The following is a 27,191-nucleotide window of genomic DNA, read 5'->3' as shown; positions in this document are numbered from 1 at the left end:
AGTGGAGAAGCAAGGGCAGATAAACAAATCTTTAAGGAGACACGAACATTTTCTTAATACTCTGCATAAAGCTGCGATATAGCAACAGCATAGTTCTTGTGAGTTTGAGTTACAAGGATAGTACGTTACACACTGCTAGATACAAGAGACATCCATAATGATCAGTCTCAAATGTAAGGCCAGAGACACTGGATACTTGTGTCTATCACTTGATCATACATATAATGTCTTCAAGAAACAGACATACTAAAAATCCACTATCAGTTGAAAATTTGTAACTAATATTTTCATTGTTTCTTTCCCTTAAGGAAAAATATTTAGACAGTGAAACAGTTAAATGGGACAGCAACCCCTGTCTATGAGCTGTGTGGGGACTCAAAGACTGTTTTATGTTTCATAAGAATATTGTGTTTAATATGTGGGCAGTGCCAGATGTGAGGTGTTAATTATTCATTTCCTTGATTTAAGTGCTAATGTCACTTAGCAACCTTACTCGTCTTTGAAACGGAACTTTTTAAGGATGCATATACATTGCTAGTGAGAATAACATTTAAGTTAGCAAAATGATTTGGGAAATGGAGCAAATGCATGAATCTCTCTCACTCCTGATGGGAACCAGGGGAAAAGTTTATAGTTCTTTTGAGAGGTTTCCTTTAGACCACTACAGCATTTTGTTGGTCTTCCTGGTTCCTGGTATTTTCTGGCTAAAGTGCCATCCAACTTTGCAACTGTGACACAGTGAATTTTCAGCTTGTTTTTTTTTAAGGAAATTTTGGTTATACTTTCTCTGTCTCATTCTCTCTCTCTCCCCCCTTCTCTCCATTCCATTTTATATATTTTGAATGTATTCTCTTCTGGCATCCAATCTGAAAAAATTATAAAGGTCTGAAACATACCAAATTCATACAAATTTCATGAAATTGAATGGCCTGATCTAGGACAGAGACACTTCTTCAGCCAGCACTGTGGGAGGAGCTGGTGAGTTTGTCTGCTAGACATCAGAGAATCCACACCAGAGCAGCTATGGAAACCAGGTTTCACTGAATCTGTAGGACAGATAACTATTTTTATATACCCCAAAAAAAGTGCACAGGTTTGCTTTTGCCTGTTTATTTTTATGCTGGTAAGTTAGGCCCATCGATGTGTTGGAGGAAAATGAAATCATAACATTCACTTGCTGGATAGAAAAGAGTAGTGAGATACGTTCTTGCTGAGCAGTTTTTATGAAAGTATCCATACCTAGAGGGTGATAGGGCAGCTGGAAGGAGGGGAGAAAAAAGGAAGACAAGCAAGATGGCAGGAAGCTGGGACTTTACTGAACAGTGCTCAGAAATAGTAACCTTCCTTGGAGATGCTCAAAACCTGGCTTCAGATTTCATCAGGTCATGAAGCATAACTGGCCATGCAAGGTTTGTGACTTGGCTAGTGACAGCATTTTGCCACGTGTTTGGTGTTGGCAAAGCAGTCTCTTTGGACACTGACTCACTTGGAGTAGAAAGTTGTGTTCCCACAGGATGTGGACTGTGGACCATGGACCAACTTAAAGCACCTTCACTGTCAGAGCCTCTCTGAAGATTCAGCTGTAAGTCCTGCTTTTCTGTGCTACAGCCATAAGCACCATATCAGCACTGCTCTATATGCCTTTTCTTGGAAAGATTCCCGCTCTCCTACAGTCAGGATTTTGTGCCAAACTGAAGCATTTGAAAGCCTGTAATACATGGTATTATATATGCCTTTACAGAGAGTGGTGTGTCCAGCATGGGAGCAGTTTTACTTCAGACACTTCCTGGCTCTGTGGCCAGATCAGAATAAGTCGCTAAACACATCGAGGACATCCTTCTTACCTCCCAGAAGGCCTCATCGAGTATCTTCAGTGTTTCCTTCTTAGTCATTTTTGATTGAAAGCACCTATTTTGCTCCCTGTATAATGAAACAATTTTTGGATCCCACTGAAGTCACTCCATACTGAATGATGGTAACCTTGGTCAGTAGCTGATTATAGAATGAATGTGACATTTCTGCATCATATAATTTGTCTTTGATGGGGGTATTCATTTTTCTTCTTGGCATTGTAACGAGCATGGAAGCATTTGCATTGACAGGAGGTTTAAATTACCGTTCACCACCCGTTCTTCAGTCAGCAGTGGTGTCTTCAAGTTCCAGTCATTGTCATTCTAAAGGACAGCCAGTCCTGTGGTGAGACTTCTTGTCAGCCAACATGTCTATTTAGTAGAAGATAAACGTAGGGTGAATATGATATTTCAACTACATTTTTATTAAGCAAGTGGCTATATTTAACAAGACTGCTCTCTGACCAAGAGGAAAACAAGTGCTCTTGGGAACACCAGTGCAGTAATAGCATGAAGTTGAGGACTGTGTATCAAGAGAGCGCTTGAGAACAGGCTTTAGTCTTTAGCATCATGGTTCATACACTTGTCACCCAAACTCATATCTTCAGCTTGACCTTAGTTATCTTACAGCTTAGGCACATCACATTCGTAACATGCATTGGGAGACCTAAGCTTGGACACTAAGTTGCTCTGCAGTCTCTTTCTATAGAAAGAATATAGTCATTGGACCTACTTTGATACCTGTGGTAGGTCAGACCCAGTGATAATCCACCTTGTCTGTACTCCATACAGGCTGGACTGTATAAGCAACTGTCTTCACTTCTAACATGTTCCAAACATCAGGTCTCAACTCCTTCTTAGGCTTGTGTATGAGTAACATGGACTGCATGTGACAAACGTGCTTAGATGCTCAGCCTCCTGCTGTTGTGTACCAGATCAAATTGTTCTTCCCAGGTAATGTGTAACATGGGCTGCAGAGGAGGGATGTCTGCTAGCAGCCATATCAGAAGCCCTAAAGAGAACATGAAAAATAGAGAACTCATGTATTTCATCTGAAGAAAGAAACCTATAAGTTACAAACCATTACAATAATAAAGAGAGGGAAATTAACAGTCTTTTTCAGTGTGGGTATGTTTTATCATTGTATCAGTAAAATTTACCTGACACAGGGCTGTCTACATGAGGAAATAAAGCAGTAGAACTGTGACAGGAAAGTGTTACTACCCTAAATCCTTATGTGGACTTTCATTCCAGCATGACTTCTTGGTTGAGCTTAAACTCTTTGCCAGATGACAAATTTAAAAGGATGTCTTATGCCAGAACAAAAAGTTTTGTACAGAATATTTTCACTCTAAAAGTATTTTGCTTTAAACTAATCCTTTGGATCATAGCAGAAACCTGTTCTTGTGTGCATACTATTTTAATATGAAGGTGGAATTGTTCATCAAATATAATTTTTGGAAATCAGTGCAACTGTTTCTGCCTTTTTGGCCAAAATTCAACATGTGAAGCCTTGCAAAACTCACTGCTTCCACTGCTAGCTAGCACCACAGGAATAGGTATATTGCCCACCCTGTGTCTGTGTGACTCCCACACTTACCTGACTCACAGCTCTTACCCTAGGTGTGCCCAGCCCGGACATGGTGTCATGGGTTCTGAGTTCTCACTGAGAGCTGAGCCACTGAGAACCCCTCTGTAGGAGCAATGATAATGAATACAGCTGGGCCTATAGCAGTATAGCTCGTGCTGCTCAGGGGAAGTGCGATAAACAGTCTCTGTATGAAGCAGTTGTGTAATGACGTAACTGTATTACTTCACTGAGCAAGCTGTGGGTTTAACAGGCCTTGCTCAGGCAAGGACCAATTTAGTAATCGATTGCACATGCTGCAGTTCATGTTGGTAACAACACATCTAGTTCACGTAGATATGATAGATGCAGATGTTGAGGCCAGTCTGCACAATGATACTGAAAAGCCTGCAAGCAAACAAGTTCTAACAAAGGAGGTCGCAAAAGCAAAAGTGGAAGCCAGGCTGAAATTTGGTCCTAAGCACTGGTGAAATGTCAGTGCCTCTTCTCTGTTTCAGTTCTGCTGGAAAGAAAAATAAGCTGTGCAATGGAGTCTTTGCCCAGAGTTTTATCTCCTAGTTTAAAATCAAGTGATAAGGCATGGGGTGGAAGAAGTATGCAAAATCAGCGTGCTTGCTGCAATGCAAACATGAAGGTTATCTTAAGTTTACTCTGAGAGACTGGAAAACAAAGGTATAAACTAGCAAAGCATTTTCTCACAAAATCTCTACTGTGCATTGAGAGTGTCTTAGCCACAATCTCCTATAGAGTCATTTGGTTTAATTATACGAGCGGTTAACACTTTTGTGATCCCAAAACATACAGCAAAGATGAGTGTGTGTGTGTGCGTGTGCATTTGTGTGTGAATCTGTAGGAGAGATGACAATGAACATAGCTAAATGCCAGAACGTCAGGGCAAACAGGTGCAGAGCTGGCAGGATCTGGCCAATGTCCTGGTGCCCGTTAGGAGGGTTTGCTCAGGAATGGTAGCAAATTTCTGTCAGTCTAAGAGCAGGTCTGCAGAAGGAAGCTGAGAAGAAAGTATGCCTTGATGGAGCACAGCACCCAAGGAGGCCTTCCTAGCATGTCAAGCAGCACCAGCACGGCTCAGCAGTGGGGGAGCAGGCAGGAGGGCACAGGGTCCTAGAACCTGTACGCATTCCGTAATCTCAACAGTAATACATTTGAGCTGGGACAAAATCTCTGTTATAAAGCGCTGTCATCACAGTCTCCCAATAATCTAGAAAATGTCCAGATTTTGTACTACCTTGTTGAATGGTCTTGGGGTGTGAGGCTCACATCTTCCTGAAGCGCTTAAGGAACCACTGAGATATATACGCCCTGTGTTGGTCAATGCAATCTGCATTGGTTACAATATGATACACATAGTAGGCAGAACTAAGCTGAAACAAAATGTCTTGAAGTGTCTAATTTTGATTCTGCAATGGTATGGTGATCCCATTTGTCATATCCTAAAAATATGGGGTTTGCTTGTATCAGGTTAGAAGGGACATTTGGATGCCGGTATTTCTTCTGTGGGGCAGATTGCGCCCTCAATGCGGCAGCAAACACAGTTATGCTCCTGACTTCAGACTTCCAGCTTCATGGAGATCTCTTCTTTCCCCTGCAGTCCCTGTCTGTGCTACCCAGGGAAGGACAGCACAGGCAGGGGCATGGGAAGGGTGACACTGGGGCTCTTGCATCATGGCCAGTGGTCCTCCTGTTGGCAGCGAGGCTGGGAGCAGCAGCCCTGTGGCTTCTTCCACCAGAGCTCCTGTTTATCCTCAGCCCTCACCGTAAGGATACCCTTGGTTTCTCATCCCAAGTGGCCTTGTACGTATCCAGGCTTTGCCCCAGCACTGCTGGTCCTGGTGGCCAGGAGCAGAAGCAGACCGAGCTAACCTCCCATGCTAACGTGGAAGGCTGAGCTTTTCTGCAGCTGCCAAATTAAACACATACTTTGTTTCTTGAACTTTGGATTTGTGTTTCGCTAAAATCTGGAATCATTAGAAAGTTTTTCTTCTGAGACCAGAGGAAGCTGACTTCATGAAGAAAAATGCACATGAGATCTGCCAGTTTGGGAAGACTGCTGAGTCAGCCAGGCTTCCCCAGCTGATGCTGGGGGGCTACGTGGGACAGCATTACCCTCACTGCCCAGCGTGACAGGCTGAGCTCATTTCCACTGCAAGGCCACTCCAGAAAGTGTCTCTTTTCCTCACTACTGTATGAAGAACTCAAGATATATTTTGAGAATATATGAAAAATAAATCCCTCTAGCATATATTGCTAAAGCTTTTTGTTAAAGTTTTGGCTGGTATACAAATATTAAGTCATGCTAGGCTTTTATCTGTGGCCAAACATGTTACCTTAGTTAAACAGTTATCTCCCTTGCTTTGAAGCCAGCTATTTCAACACACTAGGTAGTCTGATAATCTCTCAGCTGCATCATTTAGCAGGCAGATAGCTTCTCTGTGTAAAAAACCATAGCACACCCAGGGATATAAAATAATGGATAGAACTAGATCAGGCTGTGACATTCATATGCTCAGATCGACTGGAGAGTGGTCACAAACAATCAGATTCTCACACTGGTCTCCTTCAAGCAATAACCCACACAACCATGTTGCACCTGGCCTGCAACAAGCTGTCCTTAAAACTGCTGGCTGTTATCAGTGCCCCAGCACCAACAGAACCGTATGTTTTGATGTCAGTTCTGGTTAGAGGCTGGGTGCTCTGGGAGCCGTGATTTTGACACATGTGAATGAGCACACGGGCGGTTTGCCACAGCAACTTCTGAGTAGCTGTCACAGGAGGACAGTCACAGTCATTTACAGCTGGGAACATTTGTTTTTAAATAGTTTTTCCATGTAACCGTGAAGAAAATTACCTACTAGAGCTTTCAGCTGTGATTTCACCTCCTCTTGGTGAGCTGCTGTCCCTTGTCAGTGGTAGAGGCATGCTGATGCCTTCCACCAATCTGTAGCTGCCTGGATTAGTCACTGAAGATAAGACAGAATAAATAATGATGAAATCTTATTTCTTATGGCTATCTGTGAAAAAAAAAAAAAAAAGGTGCTTTTGGTCAAGTTGCTAAATGTCTAGTGACTGAATAACAGAGTATCAGTACATCAGGTAAGGAAGCAAAGAAAAAGGAGACATACTAACGCTTTTGTCCTGCTTTCCTCTATTTCCAGACTAACAAAGAGGTTTTAAGTATTGTCCATGGGACAGGCTTCCTCTGACCACCTCAGCAGAGCGGAGGGGAGCCTGTTAGCCCTGGAGTGGTGACCCAGAAGGTCCCTGGGCTGTGGGTCACAGCCTCCTGCCTGGGCTGCCCCTTGCACCCAGAGGGAGCGGGGGTGGCGAGGGTCTCTGACCTGTGGCCACCCAGATCTTGTCCCTCAGTGATGTGGCTGGCCCTGCACCAGTCTTCCCTACGGTCTTGCTGCCCAGCTGTGGGGAAGAGCTGGAAGTCCTGGGGTCTGACACATGGCAGGGGACCTGTGGGGAGGGAAGGCTAGGCAAAGATCATTGAAGGAGGATGGGGACATGGCTGCCTCCCAGGTCTGTCTCATTGCCTTGAATCCCTCTTCCTCTTCTTGCACCATCTTTTTGCCTTTTGTCCCATATTGGTCCACAAGGTTTTAAATGCTCGGCAGCCGGACGAGTTCAGTGACTGACTGCAAAGGGGTGGGTTTTGAAGGGATGTTTTTTTCCCAAAACGTCAGTTCTGTATGTGCCATCACCTAGGCACTGGGAGAAGGGACCTCTGGGACACTCGTATCACCCTGTGAAGCTGATCTTGTGCTAAAACACTGCCTTTTGGGTAAACCCACGATTTACTCCTGCTTCTGCTCTAAACACCACAAAAGCTGGCATCCGGGGTAGCTTTACCATTCCTTTTCCAGACACAGCATGTGTCTACTTGTGAGTCTCTTGCATATTTCTGCCCCCCTTCCCTTCTCAGAAATCTCTGGGATCATCCTCCCATGGCTGTGCTGCTGCGTGCACCATGTTCTGTGCTTTCCCATGGGTGCTGACATCCTCTGACTTACTGCTGAAACAGGGACTTTTGGTGCCACAGCCTCAGTGCACCCTGGGGCTGCTCACCCGCTGCCTTCCCCTTTTGCCAAAGACGACAAGTTGGACAGGTCTGTTGTCACTGATACATCATTGCATCTGGTGTGGCAGCCCTCCAGGTGTCTCTTAACAGAGAGAAGCTGTAGACAGTTGTGGGGTAGTGGGTGCTGGTGCCTCCTCATTGAAAGCTCCCATTTTCCCCAGCCCTGGGGTCTTGCTCAGTGTCTCTGACATCCTGCAGTAATTACGATGACAGAGAGCAAGTGAGATACTAGCCATCCTTGTTCACATCTGTGGCCTGAAACAGCCCCTACCTTGAGTTTTGGTCAGGGGAACACCATGTTCTGGCAGGACTGTCTCTTCTTGAACAGCTGAGGCTTTGGTCATGCTGCTCCACTCATTTCAGAGATTACCTTGCACTGTGTGGGTATTTTCATATCACATACAGCAAGCAAGAAAGCAATGGGGCTTTGGCTCTACCCAGGTGTGCAGGGCACTCAGTATTACCAGTTTTTTTGCACCCAGTTAACAGAGTAGGTGGCTTGAATTACCACGGATTTCTTATACTCAAAATCCTGTTATGGTGAAAAAACCCATGCCTTGTATGCAAAGATAAGAATTTATCAGCAGAATATTTAAAATCTTAACAGTCTTAACCAAGAATTGTTAGTCTGGTTACAATACTGAGACTTACAATTCAGATTATGTGTTGTTAAAATTAGTACACACAAACTTTTTAGTATCTTCCCCATTCTCTGGTGTTATGCTCACCCTTTCTCTGGCCCACTGGTTCCTCAGGTTGATGGCTTCAGCCCTAAGGGAAGGAGGCGGCAGGATGGCAGCATCCTGCACCCTTGCTGGGGGGAGTACAATGGTGGTGGATGCAACCTCTGTGCTCTGGAGCCTGCCTGGGGTCATTTTTATACATTCGCTGGTGTGCTCTACCCCTTGCTCTTCCTTCATTGGTTCACAGGTCCACACTACGTGTGAGTTTACTACCTGTGCTGTGGTTTACACACACTGGGTACTCAGTCTCTGTTATCCCTCAAACTGGTTTTACCCAGCTTGCAAGGCTGCTGTCCTTTGATGACCAGTAACTGAGCACTGCAAGCTGGTATAGCCCTGAAGCCTCCAATATCATCCTGTGCCTCTACTCTTCAGTCCCCTGCTATCATCCTGCCATGCCTGTACTCCTTCATTTTTCATACTAGGGCCATAGACAACTTCACTTTAAGAATAACTACTTAATATCTCCTAGTTACAGAAATATCTAGATGTGTAACTATGTAAATGTTATACCATACAATCATATAAAGCTAAGGAACAATTTCAGAAAATCAGGTAATAGTACCTGATTGCTGGATAATTACTGTAACAAACAAAGAAGCTAAAAAAAAAAAAACAACCAGGCAGGCTAGGACAAGTCCAAGCAAAGCCTGACAAGTGCAGAGACCTGAGGCCTGTGCTGCCAGTTTAACACAAGGCAGGTAGCTGTGTGACAAGCAACAACTCTGCTGTATTTGCAAAGCTAAAGGCTATGCTGACCCATGTCTGTCTCCATGCTGAACAAGAGATGTCAGACTACACCTGCCTGAAGTGTAAATGTGAGATTCCCCCTTGACTTGTCTTTGTAGCGGGGCTGAGGGATGTGGGGGGGGGGGGGGGGAAGTGAGGGGAGTTTTGGTTCCCTTCCTCCAGGTACAGCCTTGGATGATAGTGAGAAAAGAGTAAAACATACCCCAAGTGCCTCCTTCCAGAAACAGTGTGTGAGCCAGGGAGGCCGTTGCAGCCTGGTGACGTTGTCCGTGGAGCACGTGGAGGCTGCTGGGCTACAGCCGATGGCATAGCCCGGGTGCAGTCAGTGAGACAGGGGTTTCTGCCTGGCCAGAGGACACCCAGGGTGCCCAAACCTGGGATCACCACAAGCACAGCTGTGAATCACATCCCCACACTCTATAGCTGTGTCGACAGCTAATGAACCTGGTCGTTAATTGCTCCCAAGGTGAGCCTTTGGCTCATTTATATCCACATATCACCCACCGGCCTGAACAGAAATAGCTCAGTGACCTGCAGCCCTGCCTTTCTGCCCAGCCTTCCCGGCTGTGCTATGCCCTTGAGGTGGTCTGTGGGAGGCAAGGAACCCTGTTGCCTCACGCCCTCCATTTCTTGGGAAGGAGGAGAGCAGGACCTGCTGGTGGAGCAGGCAACACAGCCGAGCCAGCAGCGTCCACCGCCCGCATGAACAAACGGCGCCAGTGGGTGGGAGAGGTAAAATGTTAGTCTGCAGGAGGGAGAGTGGGAGGCTGTGAAAAAGATCTGGTGCAGAGAGGAAACACGAAGAGCAAGCGTAATAGGGAAAATCTGTTTGGTGTTGCAGCGACGAGAGCAGGTTTAGGGGAGTAGGACTCGGTGGATGTGGGGGGGAGAGCTGAGAATGGGCCACAAAACAAATGGCATAGCGCAGCATGGACGTAGGCAGGGAGCAAGCTGTCTGCTGCTCTTTTGTGCTAAGTGTGGTGCCTGCCTCTTCTTCCACACTGTCTCTGGCAAATCCTGCAGTGGAAAATCACAGCACGATATCAATACACCAGGAGCTATTGCCTGATAAAGCAAGTCTGGCAGACAGCTCCTGGATGCCGATCTTGACATTGGCAGGAAATCCCCTGCGGGAATGGCAGACACCCCTCATCACCACCGCTCTGTCTCCCATGGCTGGCACACAGGTACCGCATCATTCGCTGTCCCTGCAACCTCTCCAACACATTTTGCAAACACATGGAAATTGTATAGAGGGGAAGCACAAGCTGTGGAGTGACAGTTCTGCATGGCAGCATGTCTGCCCCTGCACCGCCCTCCTACAGCACTGTGCATCTGGGACCTCTGTTTCTTCCACATTTCTTGATGTAAAATGAGGATCACTCTACTAAAATCAATTATGTCAGTTTTTCAACTGGTGCAAATTGGTGCTACTCTAGGGAATTCAATGCATAGCGAAGGATCTCAGCTCTGTGAGCTCTCTCATCCCTAATGTTTACAGGCTGAATACCCGTTCTTGAACAGTAGTTGACAGTAGGAGTGATGCTGGCTAAGACTGACCCTATTGATGCTGCACTGTGCAGTCATATTTCAGGAGGACAAGAAACCTGCACAGTCAGACAGGGTACCTTATGAATTATATCCCTGTGTGGATGTCAGGCCACAAAGCCACCCAAGCAGATGGAGGTGAGTGCAGGAAGGAGCCAGGAAGATGATGTAGTGCACATGCATCTCTTTCACTGGGAGCCCTGCCATCAATGCCTGTCATCAAAATGCTTTAGTCAAAAAACACCATCAAGCACCACATATAAGAGTTAACAGGAACATTTACTATGAAGACAGAGCAGAAAGGAGGCTTTCCTTTTGGCTGTGAAAGGGGAGACAGCCCTTGGCACCAGACTCATTAAAAGCAGGTATGATTTTATTTCAGAGAGGGCACACAAGACCTTGCTGAGGCTGTGTTAGCTTTCCAAGCTGTTTGACTGCTCCCAGTGTGATTCCCATGCCATGCCACCATTTCATCGCCTTAAAAAACCCACAACTGTAGGGAAGAAAGGGGCAACTGTGCTCTTTCTGGTACCTGTTGCCAAGGCAGGTCTGTTGAAAGCAGTCACCAGCCAGCCCTCAAGCCACCCCCTGGTTCAGGCAATCTGCTTATTGGGTGCTCCCTACCTACTTTTTTGGATGTAAAGAGGACAGCACTTGAAATATCTACAATTTTCTAGACCATCATTATATGTTTTCCACAAATCTCAGCTGACAGTATGCTTGTGTAATTACCATCCAAATACCTCGCCTGTCCATCCAACTACCTCCTCCTTCTGACCACTGATGGTTACATGTGTGAGCAGTCAGCTGCTTGCAAGGGCTAGCTAAGTCTTTCAAATTGGCATTATGTAGTTGAAAAGTCTTTGGGTTCAAGAGCAGATTTGATCCTTCTGCTCTGTTTTGAGTTGCAAGAAACTCAGGAAGATTTGCTGCTAGATTAATAGTAAAAATGACAGAATGTTTCTGGTGGAGAAAGCAGATTTCTTTCTCTGTTGAAGACAGCTTTTCACATTCCCAGTGCTGCCCTCCACTAGAAGCTTCTGTTTCTCGTGACCCTGCATTGTTGATTCAACTCTTCCCATCTCTTGTTTACTTACTTATGGCAAATTACAACCACTTCTGCTTTGTTTGCAAGAGTGTTAATCATTTTACCTGCTATTCTGGCTGACAACCACATATTAAGCAAGAGTCTTCTGTTGTAATACAGATGTCTCTCTCTGAATGCTGGCAAGTCTTAGGTCTTCCCTTGGCTTTCAGTCAAGTAAAAAAGTCATTCTTTGCTAGCTCAATTTAAAACATTTTCCTTGTTTCCTTTTAAGCAAGTGTCTCGATCAATACCAGCAGGTTTTGGTAAATGGCATAGAATGACAACTCTTGCTAAGAAACTATATACTAGGCTGGTACAAATGGAAATAACTCACATCATGCAGTTTCACATCATCTTTAATCAGCAATAGCAAGCAGAATTCATGTCACTTCAACTAGTGATAGTTGGGTTAACTATTTTTCCTATGAAGAGTGTACTGTTTGTATCTCTATCAAAAATCAGCATGAGGAAAGGACGGTTGAATTCAATGGTTGGATGAATAGACAGTGTCAGTATTTCAGCAGCAGTTCCTGCTGCTGCCTCAGTACCTCTCTCATCAACATCCAGAGCAGCCTTATGAACAACCTAAGAAGAAGAGAACAGACAGTCATTCTGGGCAGACAGCAGCCACCTGGGAGATGAATCAGACCCCATTTAAAGCAGCACTGTTTTGAAGGATCCATTGCAAAGTGAGTAGAAGCCGCAGAGATGTGAGCTGTGTTGTAGTCATGGCTGCTCTAAATAAGCAGAGTGATGGAGATACAGAAATGTCCTAAAAAAAAAGTCCCAGGCTATTTTTCCTCTGTCCCAAAGATTGGATGAAGGATGGAGGCTCCACTTGTAAGAGTTTCTATCTCTAAAACTGAGTCTCTAGGGTAGGAGGACAGGCTGTGGTGTGCCCAGGAGTGTTACTGGCTCCTGTCAAGGAGCTGGGTCCTCTCATGTTTCAGATACTGTCCAGGAAATCTTGGCCAATACCAGTCTTGGAAAAAACAGGTGTGCAGCAAAGTGATCTGATCTCCACTGTCACTGAGGGCCAAACTCTTCTTGTAAGCTTACTAGCTGAGGCCAGGGTGAGCCCAGCTGCAGGCAAGCTGGGAGCCAAATTTAGCTGGTGTTTCTGGATGCTACCACAGAGGTGTTTTCCTGCATGTTTGTGAAAGAAAGGAGAGGGCCAACAGCCATGGACTTACTTTAGAAACCTTCAGGTCTGGGGTGCCAGTGATGCCAGAGAGATCTGCCTGGTCACTGAACACATCCACAATTCCCATCTTGCTAAGAGTGTTCGTTATTTCGTAGCTCCCAGAAATAGAAAATTTGGGGAAGTAGAGGCTCACCAAGCTGTTATGTAGAAGAGAAACACAGAAGGTAGTGAAATATCCTCACCAACGTAAATGATGGTGAGAAAGCTCTGTAATTCCCATGAGTGTCAAACCCCAGTGGCTTAGACCCTGAGTATACAATAAGCACTAATTCAGTTGCTGATGCTGATGGTGACACAAGCACTATGATTCTTACTACTACTGCTACTAATACTACCTATCTGGTATTCTGCTTCAGCAAATCTGAGAGTGGTCTGCAAAGGAGGACAGTAACAAGATCCCCTCTTCACAGCTAGAGAAGACAAGGTGCAGAGGTGACAGCCCATGCTGCGCAAGCAGGTGAAGACCTGAAGTGGGGCACAGACAAGGTCTGCCTGGGGACAAGTGTAACAAACCCCAGCACTTTGAAAGTGAAGCAGCGTTTTTGGCATAACTGTGGCGTTTGGTATGGCTCCAGGGAAGGTCTGTGCCCTGCTGCCTGCACCTTTGGACACCCCTATCCTCTAATCTTCTTCCTGTGGGTTGGCTGTGATAGAGTTTGCCTTTAACTACGAGCTATCTGTAGGCAGCTCCTGCATAGTGTGCTTTCTGTTGGATTTCTCTTCATGTACTGTCTAAGGATCCTCAGAGCCTCCAAGTCACCTGCTGCAATGGTTCCCTTTAGGTAGCTCAAGTCTTTTGCTGTCTCACTCAAAGACAGCCTGGCTTGAATAGCAAAACAAATAGGAACCAAACCACACAGCTGTAGCCTTTATCTGATAGTGTCCAGTGCTCTAGAAGATGGGACCAAGTGTATTAGCACTGGCATCAAGATAATAATAGATCTGAAACTACCATCCAGTTCTCACAACATCTCCCGTAAAGAGCTTATTCCTGTGTTGACCTTGAAGGCACTTGAACCAAGAATTCATTTAGATAAGGATTTTTGCTGATTTTGCAGCTGAGAATTATATATTTGTATTTTTCATATTTGAGGTATCACATTAATAGTTCATAACCAGTTTGTTACCCACTATGTTTTTATTAACTGTGCTGGTATTTCTATAATGATGCACCAAGAATCGTGGCTGTGAACTGCACAGCCTTATTACTTGTGAGTCAGGGCTGAGCTTGGTATTAGGCACACATTAACTTGATATTACTCATCTACTGGTGCTAAGAGCTCTTCCCTCCGAGACAAAGAAAGTTGTAAAACATGTCAGCTGATGTTAGTGTCAATGGTAGGAGCTACAACAGAACCTCATTAGATTCTTACAGTTTTAAAACCAAAATGTCAGAAAATCAGCACACCTGCAATTAATCACCAGCCTGTTCTAACAACCACTGTGTGCTGCAATGGTTCTTGTAAGGAATATATTTGTGTAGGACATGTTAAGTATGTAAGCATTACTACAAACTGTTTATAGTTTATTTAAGGTTTAGTACATATGTCTGACTCATGCTGTGTTCAGTGACATATAAGAGGTAAAACATATTGGCTGAAACCTCAGTATGGGAGATCTGCCTTAGAATTTCCACCTTCCCACTCAGACAATGGACTGTTTTAGAAGTGTCGGTTGAGGCTTGCTATTCGGGACTCCTGGGAGCCCATCAGGATGGTCTCCACTCTAGTGAGGAAAGCAGCAAGTCATGTAGGCATCAACAAAAGAATAGTTAAATACCAGCCAGCTGCAAGATATTTACAGCTAGGATGCACAAGCCAAAAATAACCCACTCAGTTCCCAGAACCAGCAAATTCATAGTGTTTGCATTCCCAAAAAAAGTAAAAAAGACTATAAATCTAGGTGCTGCTGCAGCTGACTGGCAGAAGATTACCTCTGGAAGAGATGTTCTGACCATTCCTGGACGGTTTCCTTGACCAGAGTTTCCTCTAACTGCTTCATTTTCCCTTTTGCTGGCAGAACCAGAAATGCCGTAGCACTCCCATTATAATGAAGACGTACCACTGTGCATGACAGCTCCTCATCAAAATAGAGGTCGAATCTGCCTGTCTGGTGCATCATAGGGACTTTCACAGTCATTTCAGGATCCACAAAGAACTCCCTTTCTTCGGTATGCTCTGGTTTAAAAGGCTTTTCCCAGCTGCCTGATAGAGAGAGGGAGAATACAACTGAATATCCGTGCCTCATCCCATCATAAACTGTATTTTAGGTAACTAGTAATAATATTCACCTATTGGTCCATTTGTTAAATTCAGAATTTTCAAATATAATATTTTAAAATGTGTATCACAGGAAGGCAAATATCTTTTACCTGGTCAAAAGAGTGCATTAGATTTAAATTTCACTTTATTTTTTCAGATGCTAGTTAATGAACTAATTAGGCATTTTCTTCATACCTACCACTACTTTTCTGTTTAGGTGATCTACGTGGCCTTTCTGTAAGCTGTCATTTAAGGGCTTACTTGACATCGTGTGTTCTCATGTACTGTATGCATTTCATTTCTGTTGACTCTAATCATAAGCCTCAATTTGTAGACAAAATTAATGCAGGATTTCATCTCTCAGTGTTGTTATGTCAGGCTGAAGAGCACACCACCTATTTTGCATCAGAAATGCACCATGTTTCAAATTTGTTCCTTGAAATGTCCTCTCCTGTTCATCCCTGGCTTCTTCCATATATAAATATGTTAGTGTCTATACATAAAGGATTCTGATAGAAAAATAAAAAAAAGAGTATGTAGTAAATTAGGCCATTGAATCATGCATACTTTTAAAGAGAGGTATTAAAAGGATTAGGTCATGCGTGCATCTCAGCTCCTTCACTGAAAATTGGAAGAACATGGGGCAATCATCAGTTATGGCTAAACTATGAAAGTGAGCTCGGGCTGCACAGGAAGCTGCGGCTTGGATCAGAGGTCCTGCAGCTGCCACAAAAAGAACCAAGCCTGTGTGGCCCCTGGCTGCCTCCTCGTGCCAAGCAGGGTCCTGCCACCTCTCCACCACCTCCAGTATGCCATTAGGGGCTCTTCTGACCCAGCAAAGAGCATTTGAAATTTCCCCCAGACCAAATTTCAAATGAGGTAGCTGACATTAGATCTATTGATAAGAATGAATAACGTGAATGCAAGTCCTAGAGGACTTACCTTTAAAGAAAACAAAGGTAGCCAGAAGCATTACAGTCTGTGGATCCATGTCCTTGACCAAATCAGCAATTTTCCCATGTGTTTTCCTCTCTATATAATCATTGATCTGCTTCTCAGCCTCCATGGGATTATTGAAGTCAGTGGTAAAAGCCTCCAGCTGATACAGAGCTTTAGCATCATCTAAAAATTTTTTTAGAGGTTTCAGCTTCTCTGTTAGAAAGATGGCATTCCCCATGTTGAGCTGGACCCCGCCCTCAGGATGGCTCAGCATGTGGATGAGGTTGTGGAAGCCTTCCTGTATCTCTTTCTCCTGAATCTCTGTAAGGTTGAAGGTGAGTCCTTCCAGGATCTGAGTCTGAGTGGTTGATCTAGCCCCTAGGGCCAGCATTGCAAATGCAGTGGAGATGCTTACAGGAGAGAAGAAAATGTTCTTATTAGGTGCCTCCAGTGTAATCTCTTTAAAAAACTGAAATGCAAAGTCAGCATTGTTTGGCACCAGTTTGAGGCAAGCAACTGCTTCATGTGCATGGTGTATATGTTCATTTGTATCATGTCCATTGTGGTGGCTGGGTAGGAGCTGACCATGGGCAACAGCATGAAGCCCAGCCAGAAGCAAACTCATGTAGAATGTGGTCTTCATCTTCTTGTATTAAAATCCTATGGAACAAAGAAGAAACTATTACTAACATAAGTAAATTAATTAAGTAGAAATAGTTATTCTGTCATTTCCAGTGAATAAGAAATCTTAACTCTTTCTTTTGTTTTCAGCTCTTGGCAGATTTTTATTATTCCCCACCCCCATCCCCTTGGCCTCCTGGCAAGTCTCTGCCAATTCTTCCTACCACCCTCAACTTAAACACCTGTGCAGGCAAAATTCAGCGTGGATTAGGTGAATACACAGCAACCTCAGCATGCCAGAGAGTGGAACATATCCCATCAGAAAACACACTATGGCTAATCACTGGAAGGTTGTGATACTACCATGTTTTTGTCACTAATGGTCTAAGACAATTCCTGCAAAGTGCTTCATAGGAGAAGTCTGGATGGTTTGTGACTAAAGGGAGGAAGAGGAAATCCATGCAAGTGGGCAGCAATCAGTAGCTACATACAAACAGAATTTGAGCAAACAGGCATGAAGGAAATCTTTAAATAAACTTTTGGTCAGGTTGGTAAGGCACCCTATTTCAAGACAGGACAAATGATGGCAGCTGTTTTTCAGTAGCAAATAGAATATAAAGCCCTATATCTCTAAGGAATAGGTGCTCTTTCTTACTGAATAAAAGTGATTAACACTTTAAATAAATAAGTAAGAACCTGAAGTAATATGTTGTCTCTTAATAGAGAAACTGAACCATTGGAGTGGGTTCATTTTCAGCACAGCAGCAGAAGTCGATGTCATTAACAAAAAAAAGGCCTTATTTTTATCAGATGCTCTACTGGTCAAAGGGCGATACATTTATCAGCCTGTTAATGCTTGGCTGTGGTAGCTGCATTCCTTTGCAGAGCTGACACTCTGCGCTGTATAAGCTCTTACAGAGGGACCTTGGAAATGTGGATATGAGTATCCCAGTGATCCCCATTTCTGAGGAGAAATCTAGGGCAAAGAAACTGTGACAGACTTGCAAAGAATTTGCGGAGATAAGCCAGATTTCCTAAAAATTGTGCAAAGAAAGACATATTAAACCAATTGCACCTTTCTGCTCTGGTGTGATTCAACTTGAGAGCCTGTTGTCAGAAAGTGCTACGCTCATGGTCCTGCTTTCTCCATAACATCAGAGGGAGGAATTTGTATTATTAGTTGACTATGCAGTTACAGTTAGACATGCATAAGAACAACAAAACATTTTTGAGCTATAATCAAATATTCAAACATTTACATGTTTGATATAAGTATTTCTAAAAAGCAGGCCTATTTGCTATAACATCTACTGTGTTACTGACAAATGGAAGAACCATAAGGGTTCTTGGTAACTATATTTTCAATTACTGTGCACAGTAGTTTTAAATTATAGCTTGGCCTTCTCAGATTTTGACATTGAAATGATACTTCTCAATATATCTAGCTACTTGTAACTCAACATTAAGAGCTCCAGTTCTGAATGTTTGAAAGCGCTATCAGTGAGCCAATGTATTAGTCAGACTTTGAAAAGAAACCAACTCCCGAACAAAAGCAAGAGAGCTAAGCCTAATCTATCCCCACATATCCAGCAGGGCGATTCAGAAGCCGCTTCTGGATAAATTATTCACTGTGAACTATTTACTCAGCTGCAGTCATAATTTATTAAGAATAACACGAATACCAAAGAATAAAACATTTCATTTTAAATATAAGTCATCACCTGCTCCCTATCTCATCACATTAATATTTATTATAAAATACAGCAGATAGATAGACTTTTCTATATACACATTCAACTGTCAATTTGTGTTTATTTGGAAAGCAAAATAGACATAGATTTTAACTGACCTGGCCGCACAATTATGGCTAATGTGATATATAGATAGCATGGGTTTGCTGTAAGGATTCTGTAAAATATCAGCTACAGTTTTCTGAAGGTTTTTTCCTATCCTGATACTTTGCTCTATGTAGTTATGACATGTTTGCATTTCATGGTTAATTTATGTACTTTCATGGAATTAATTTCATTTTATTACAGCTCTGAATTCACAGATAATTAAATGCAGTCTGAATCTGAATCATCCATCTGTTACTCAGTACTGGCCAACCACAAACAGTCAAGACACATGATTCAGCCCTCACAAAAATCTTGATAATGGTTGATTTTAAAATCATAAGATTAGAAAAGACTCATTAGCTGCAGTTTGTAGAGGTCTTTTTTGTTGTTTAAGCCTTGAATAAAGAAGTGGCCCACTCTAATAGGCCCTTCTTTGAAATGTAAAGGTACATGTATAATAGACTTTGCATCCTGTAAGCCTTTAGAATATGATTTGTGATTGTTATTTCATACTTTATATTTACTTTTCCATTTGATATTATTGTGGCTTTTAGTTTAGCAAGTGATCAGCCAATGATAAATTGACAACAGAGATCCTTTCAGTATGAAGCAGAAGATGCAGATTCTTATATGTTCTTAATGATCGAGGGATTTTCTTACTGAGCATATTTGCTAACAATTTATTAAAAAGCAAAGAGCTGAGACGCTGTGCTAAAAAGACCTCAGTGAATTCCCTGTCTGAAAGGACTATTTTTGCAGGAAACTTCCATTTTAAGACCTTTACTCATATAATAAAAACAATTTGTTCATGAACATGGGAGTAGAAGCGGAAAGCTCTTCAAAATCTAATTCCAAATCTACACTGACTTGTTGAACAGCCTGGAAGGAAACCTGTTTTGTTCTCTTTGTCTATGTTATGCAATGACAACATATTTGTGGTATTCAAAAGGTTGCTTTCATGAAGAGGTTTCAATCAAACCAGACAATGGCACAAGAGCATGCCAACACCTGGAGGACAGTGTTCCTTTAAGCAATTTATCTGTAATAGACTTCATAATGACACTTGTTGAATGTATTATCTCTTCCCTGTTACGCAATCTTCCCTACCATGCAACCCAGAATGGCAATACTTATTTTGGACAGTATATTCTGGGAAGAAGATGTAGAAAACTGGGATTGGCTGAAGTTACCTTAGAATAATTCTGCAAGAAGACCTGGAAGGGAGCTGGACTAAGTTTTCTGACCGACAGAGCCTGTTTCTTTGTGGGTATAGCTAATTTTTCCACTTTAGGGCTAATTTTTATCTCTATGATTTGGAGAAACAATTTGGAAATAAGTTTTCTGCCTTTAGATTACCATGTAATAGTACAGGAGATTAATATTCATCCTATGCTATTCCCATGAGGGGTCCTCACTGATAATCTCATTTCAGACAACATGAAAATTTGCACTGCTCAAAAACGTATGCAAGCTTGATATAGGAAAGCTGTTTGCTCACCAGATGGTGCTGCTTCCCTCCTGATTGCTTCTAAATGAGGAAATGTAAGAAATCTGTTTCCTGAAAGCTCACTGGGAGAGCACCAGGTACACCAAGACATGCCCCGGCCGCCACCGCCGCCGCCCCCCCCCCCCCCCCCAGTGGTATCTGATGAAGTAATCTCAGCTTCTCAGGGCCATATAAAACAATTAAACAAACAAAACCAAATCACCTAAACGCACAAAAAAAGTCACAAAAGGAAGACTTGACATCTGTGTGTGAAAAAATTACCTCAGAAGCCTACTGTCTTGGACCACCTACTCACAGGAGCACCACAAACTTAAATGTGCTTTGCTGGCTAGCCAGAAAGATCTCTGTGTACCTCATTGCATGTGCCTGGACATGCTCCAGGGCTTTTACAGGCTGATCAGCTAGGTGCTTATAACTCTTGTGATTCAGAGTTTTAATGTCTCTGTGCCTGAGGCCCCTGGGAAGATTGCAAGCACTAGTCAAGGGCATTGGATTCTGCAGAGAATCCAACCACTGTGACTATTTCATTAAAAGTAATTCCTTTTGCAGCAGAAATAAGGAAGCCAAGTTTACACTATCCTTTAGAAATGTATGTGACTGTTCACAGAGCTGTTCCCAGTGCCATCTATCTTCTGTAAAACAGCTTAACATTGGAGAGCTCCCCTGGCAAGTGTACCCTCCAAGAGTGACATCACCCACTTCTAGGCCTCCTTTTGCCTGGGAAGAGGTGAACATGAGCTCTCACTCTTCTACCATCAGTATTTTCTGTTGAACTGGAATTACTGCACATAGTCAGGGATGAAGCATCCTTGAGGCCACAGGATAAAAAAGAAAATAAAAAAGAACCAGTGCAGTGGTTAGGGCAGTCAGGTGGGACAAAGGAACTTTTCTTCCCTTTTCAAAACAGCAGCAGTGCCAAGAATAGACCAGACCAGGTTCACAGTTTCTACTTTCAAGTGTGCACCTGACCACTACCCAGTCTCTGGCTCCATGAACATGTTGGCCTCACTGTGATCTTAGCTCCCCTGAGCATGAGGAGAACATAATTTTGTCTCCTTCCCTTTCAATGGCCCTGTAATCTGGTGATTAGAGCAACAGGGAGATGCCTCATCTGAAAGGGAAGCAGACCTTAGATATTCCATTCCCTAAGCAAAGATATTTCTTGTAGACCTTGGATATAAAAATCAGAAGAATTACTTAAAACGAACTGCCAATACATTAGGTATTGCTTAGGATACGCTGGCTCCAGAGATCATCTTGCTTCCCTGCAAGGGAACTGACACCCCACCCTGGCTTTTAGATTCTTACTCCTCCTGTCAGCTACATAACAATGTACAGGCAACTCCATGCATAAACTGTGATGCCTATGTCCTTTATATCCAGCTGATCCAATAAAAGCTTCTTTATGACTAGAACAATTCCTAAAACAGACTTCAATATAAGATACAACCCTAGGAAAGACTTAAAATCAATTGCAAGGAACAAGAAGATACATTTTTCAAGTTTCTATAGGAAACAAAAAAATTACTTACAGTAGCTTCCAAGGATCCTGCTGTATTCACTAGGACTACCCTGCAGCTCCCTCTCTTATTTATACTGTAAAGAGCATTATGAAAGCAGAGCGTCCTCTAGAAAACATTAACCAGGGCAGACAAGTGTTATTACTTTAGGAATGGTGCAACAGTGAAGACAATTTTTTGGGGAAGGCACCTGATTTTTGCTATATACACATGGTCAAACCCTGACTTTACTTACAACAGTCATGAGTCTTCCTGCATTTCTGCAGATCCTCCTGCTGGGAATCCAGCCCCTCACTCCAGGAAATACTTCACATGCATCATTAACTTCTGTAAAGTGCATGAATTCACGCAGTAGAAGTGCTGAAATGAGTAAAACTAAAAACATACATAATACTAGGCAAGAGCCTAAGGAAAAGGCAGCTGGATGCATGCTGCAGCCAGATCTCTTCTTAGTATTTTGCACAGAGGTATTTTGCTTCCTCTACACCAGACTTTTAATAGCTTTTATCTGGCATATTTGTTTTAAATGATCCACTATTTCTTAATTATCTACATTGCTATTAATAAGGGCCAATTTCTGGGAACATCACTAATAAACTTAAAATTAAAGCAGTAGTACTAATATTTATAGTGGCTGAGGGTTGCTATAGGGCTGGCTACTTGACAGCAGAGCTGGGCTCTCAGGAGGTCATGGTACCCAGCACACCCTGGCCAAATTGGTGTCACCTGTACCTCATGCAGCAATGAATTGAAGGACAAAGTGTTGCCCTGTGCTCTGCAAGCATGGGCTGACACAAGGTGCAGGCATTGCTGAAATGCAGGCAAGGAAGTGTCAGGCCAGTACACCAGAGCTTGCTTTCACACAGGGGTGAACCCATGTGGTCAGGCCACCTGTGTTTTACATGATCCCCCTTTAAAGCCAAACTCCACGCAGGAGTCTGTGCTTCTGCAGCACCTATAGAAGGGTAACCACAGGGACTGTGCTAATGTGGGTGTAACCAAGGAACTGGAAAAACAGAGGAACTGGAACAGGTCAGTGCCTAGCTGAATACCTTCCATCCAGGAAGGAGCATCCCCTTGGGAGGTGGGGGATTGCAGGAGAAAAGGTGCTATAATTCATAGAATCATTTAGGTTGGAAAAGACCTGTAAGATTACCAAGTCCAACCATAAACCTAACACTGCCAACCAAATCCACCACTAAACCATGTCCCTAAGGGCTACATCTACACCTCTTTTAAATACTTCCAGGGATGGTGACTCAACCACTTCCCCAGGCAGCCTGTTCCAATGCTTGACAAGCCATTTGGTGAAAATTTTTTTCCCTAATATCCAATCTAAATCTCCCTGGCACAACTTGAGGCCATTTCCTCTTGTCCTATTGCTTGTTACTTGGGAGAAGAGACTGACACCCACCTCGCTGCAACCTCCTTGCAGGAAGCTGTAGAGAGCAATAAGGTCTCCCCCGAGCCTCCTTTTCTCCAGGCTAAACAACCCCAGTTCTCTAGGCTGCTCCTTGTAAGACTTATTCACTAGACCTTTCACCACCTTTGTTGTCCTTCTTTGGACATGCTTGAGCGCCTCAATGTCTTTCTTGTAATGAATATGTCTTTTCTTGCATTATACTTCAAAGAAGGAATCTTTCAGAAAGAGAAGCTTTAGAATAATGGGATAACTCTTTTGGTGGGTTTTTCCTCTGGGAAATTCCTCAGTGGTTAAGAACAAATGGAAGTATGTATTTTCCTCTGTTTTCCAGGATGTATCCCTGCACATTTGCAACTACGAGTAGGTGTATCATGGAGGGTTCTGTGCATGCAGGGCTGTCAGAGCTGTTACAAATCATTTCTTTCATGACTTCTGTTTCTCCTCTGCGGGTGTCTCTCACCCATGCAAAGATAAGCAGAGTTCACATCCAGGCTGCTAGAACATGTGTCTGAATTGTTTACCAGCAAAACCTGTTTATCAGTGAAAAGAACAGCTGGGCACATGCAACCTGTTTCTCTTTAAAATAACAAATGAAAACAGCCTCTGAAGTTACAGAGCATTACCCAGAACCTGTGCAGAGTGAAGATGAATAATACATGCACCAAGAGACAAACGAGAACAAAATTAAAGAAGAAAAACCTGCAGCTATGAGTAAAGTTACTGGGAATAGTGAAGAAAAACCCAACTGACTTAACATGACTTCATTTAAGAGTGGTTTAGTGTTGTAATAGAAAGTGCCCTTTACTTGCTGACATTTCTATGGCAGTGCAAGAAGGAAAATGAATGCAATAATATCTAATCTATATCAGTCTCCAATGTTATATGCAATATGTTACCTGATTTTTTTTCCCTCATGTATACAACAATTTCATCCAATCATGTAAATTATCCTGAAATTTGCAGAGACTCTCAATATTTGATGGCAGAATATATTGCATGTGAACTTGCAGCTCTCTTTTTGTGCAGGCAGAGGGCTTATATAGGCACTTTTCTGATATTTGGAAAGACAGCTCATTAGCTGTAATGCTGTTAGGAATCCTTCCATTTGCTCCTCTTGGTCTGGGACATTAGGTATCCTAATAATTTGAACCCCAAGTTACTTTAGGGGTTTTAAAATTATTATTATCATTGCAAGATCTTAATAATGCTATTTCATTTTCAGTAAATTGGCAACATAAAAAAAAGTGTCATGCAGCATGAATTCCCTTGGAAACAGTCTGGCTGTAGTCCAAAAAGAATTAATTATTTAAATTAGAAGAACTGTATGCTTGCTTCTGTGGCAAAGAAATGCTTTAATATTTTTAAATATTTAACTAATTACTCTGAAAGCTATTCTAAAACACGATGGGTTGCTGTTCTTCTGATGGTGCCCTTTGGAGTACAGAGAGCACACAAGTCCCTGCTATGATAGTGCTGAGGTTAAATGTCAGCATGGAGCTGGTGAATGCTGTATCTTTCTCTCCGCTGCCAGGCTGTTTAATTTGTGGAGCTCTGTTGCTCTCTGTGTTTCAAGGGAAAATGTACTTGTGGTTATGTGAATAGTTCAACAGTGACCTGCTGGAAGAAGTTACTCACAGTGCCAATACAGATCAGGCACAACTGTGTCGTGTCTGCTCCAGTCCTTCCAAGAGAAGATAGGGCAGACCCTTACCTTTAAATTGCTGCTTCCTTGATTTCATGCTGTACTCTGGTCTTGCCCCCTGCCAGCCCCACACAGTAGGTCCAGGCTCACTCCAAGGGGGAGCATCTCACTCGGACATTAATTCTAGCCCTGGTAAGGTAATGCACACCTAGCACTGTCCCCAGGCCACCACAGCCACAGTGAGTCCCTACCCTTGCTTTCATTCTAACATCAGTTTATTTCTGGGTCCCAAGAAGACTCTTACTTTCAGTCGCTTCCAAAAATTGGCTTGGAGTCCAGTTCCTCCTCTTCTCAGGCTGTGGTTGCACAACTGCTTTAACTCCACCAAAGTGCAGGATGCTGTTGCCAGGGGTGTCTCATCTTCCTGCATCCCTGCCATCTCTCCAGGACAGTCAGTGGGCTGGCACCCAGGACAAGTGAGGAGAGGCTGGGAAACCTGAGCTTGTTCAGCATGGAGAAGAGAAGGTGAGGGGGGGAGGCTATACCTGCCATCCTCCTTTACATAATGGGCTACATTAGAGAGAAGATGGAGCCAGAGGTGAACAGTGGCAGTGTGTAAGGCAGGGGACACAAGCTGCAGCAAGGTAAATGCAAATGAGATATAAGGAAAGTAATGTTCACAGGGAGGTGAAACACAAGGACAGATCACTGTGTGAGGCTATGAAACTGCTTGTCCTTGGAGGCGTCCAAAACCTGGCTGGACATGGCCCTGAGCAGCCTGAGCTAGATTCCAGGCTGGTGCTGCTGTGAGCAGGTGGTGGGATTGGATGACCTCCAGAGGTGCCTTCCAACCTAAATTATTTGACTTTTCTGATAAAAATGACTGTGAAACCATGCTCTCAGGAGTCCTTGTCTCCACTCGCACTGCATGCTTGCACTGCACTCTGCAGAGAGACCTCCTTCTGCTTCTCACCACATGACTCCACAGGCTTTAACCTTGAAGCACTCAGCCCCCTGGGAAGGTATCATCTCCCTCATCCTCTGGCATACCGCAGCAGATCCAGCACAAGGCAATCAGACAGCCTCTCTCCTGGCTGCCCAGACACAGGCTCTGCCAGAGCACAGCACACGATATGCACACTGGGAACAAACAAATCTGGTGGACCATCTGCCACGCTCCCAGCAGGCCACAGCCGCGGCAGGCGGCACGCTCTGCTCAGCGGGGCTGCCTGAGCTCAGGCTTGCAGCACTGCACAGGACTGTGCTTTTGTCCTCAGACATGTCAAAAGTTTCCAGCACTGATCGTGGTCTCAGTAGGGATCCATGTATCTGCCTTGATTTCTCTAGACCTGCCTGTAATTAGGACCTGCTATGATATGCTTTTTAAAAGCCTGTGTGGGAGGGGAGAAGGAAAATGGTGAACTTTGGAAGCAGAAAACTTGAATGGGCTATTTCAAAATTAGAAGTAAGTTGCTGCCAAAGAAATACTTGATACTGTTATTTTCCTTCACATATCTCCTTTAAGATGGTAAGTTTTCAGATGTGCCCTTAGTGGGGCATGCCAGCAGTTGAGATTTAACTCTGTTTTCTTCCTCAGAAATGCAAGAAGCATGACCACGGGTGTCTCAATGGGTCTGACTCTTTGCTATCTAGCCTCAGGACAAGATAAAGCATCTCCAAAGATGAACTTGCAGTGGGGAGAACCGTCTGTAATTGAAAAAATCCTTTAGCACAGAAGAACAGAGTTTGGAAAATGTTCAAATGCACATTAATTTGTTTTGTACATTTACTTTTTTTTATTATCTGAGTAGACTTATGTTCTATTTTCTTGTGCCATGAATAAAAAATATATGTGAGTGGGTCTGAGAACAAATGTTGACAGTTCTCTACCTTTTATCTGGGAAAATCACATTTCTTTCTGTGTCTGTTTGCAATTGTTCCCTCCAGAGAACTGTAGGGAAGAGGAAGATTCAGTGAACCTGTTGCTTCTATGTGGTCTAAACATACTCTGTATTAGATCTTTCTTTTGGTAATGGTTGGTTCTTTCACCAAAGAAAAGCCCTTGGTTTCTGCAGGTTTAAAATGTCTGCACACCTCTTGCCCTATGCTGTGAGATAGATGATCCATAAGAGATTTAAACCCTGTAAACCGCCCAGAGGGCATCAACTTCTGCACATGCCCTGTGGAAACACTTTCTTCTTTCAAAACCCTCCTTTAAAAAACACATCACCTCTGCCAAGATGTCTCTAGGTCTCTCTGAAATGGCTACAAAATTGGAGCCTGGCCACTTCCAGAAATACCCAGCAGAGGGAAAAGTAGCGTATTATTTAGCTTGAATTTAATCCCCATAAATCTACCATCACCTGTGTGTTAGGCTGATCGCTCCAGAATTTGCATTGTCTTCTCTTCCCCCAGAATCTCATTTTTTGTCCCATCTACCATCTGTAGTGATTATTATATACTTAGACACCTCAGAAACAGATAGTATGGGATACTGCAGGTGATAAAATGTGGGACTCTTGGACAGGCTGCCATGTTAACTGTAAACTCCTGCGGTTAGGAAATGCC

General features: G+C 43.4%; 1 protein-coding gene across 2 annotated transcripts; it reads right to left on the bottom strand.

Annotated features, from left to right (window-relative positions):
• Nucleotides 1-1,094: 1,094 nt before the first annotated feature.
• On the bottom strand, nt 1,095-21,675 carry LOC119151237 (alpha-1-antiproteinase 2-like). 2 transcript variants are annotated; one of them, XM_037394949.1, is made up of 5 exons: nt 21,571-21,675; nt 16,076-16,732; nt 14,806-15,076; nt 12,862-13,009; nt 1,095-2,862 (listed from the first exon to the last, which is right to left on the bottom strand). In XM_037394949.1, exons 2-5 carry the CDS (start codon nt 16,713-16,715, stop codon nt 2,854-2,856), a joined length of 1,068 nt encoding a protein of 355 aa, XP_037250846.1. In that variant the 5' UTR covers nt 16,716-16,732; nt 21,571-21,675; the 3' UTR covers nt 1,095-2,853. The 2 variants fall into 2 exon arrangements, with proteins under 2 accessions (XP_037250846.1, XP_037250845.1); XM_037394948.1 differs by lacking the exon at nt 1,095-2,862 and adding an exon at nt 12,007-12,253.
• Between the last annotated feature and the right edge of the window lie 5,516 nt (nt 21,676-27,191).

Source organism: Falco rusticolus, chromosome 7, assembly GCF_015220075.1.
Source record: "Falco rusticolus isolate bFalRus1 chromosome 7, bFalRus1.pri, whole genome shotgun sequence".
NCBI lineage: Eukaryota > Metazoa > Chordata > Aves > Falconiformes > Falconidae > Falco > Falco rusticolus.
Note: the sequence above shows the minus strand (reverse complement) of the source record. Positions and strands in the feature narration are given on the sequence as shown.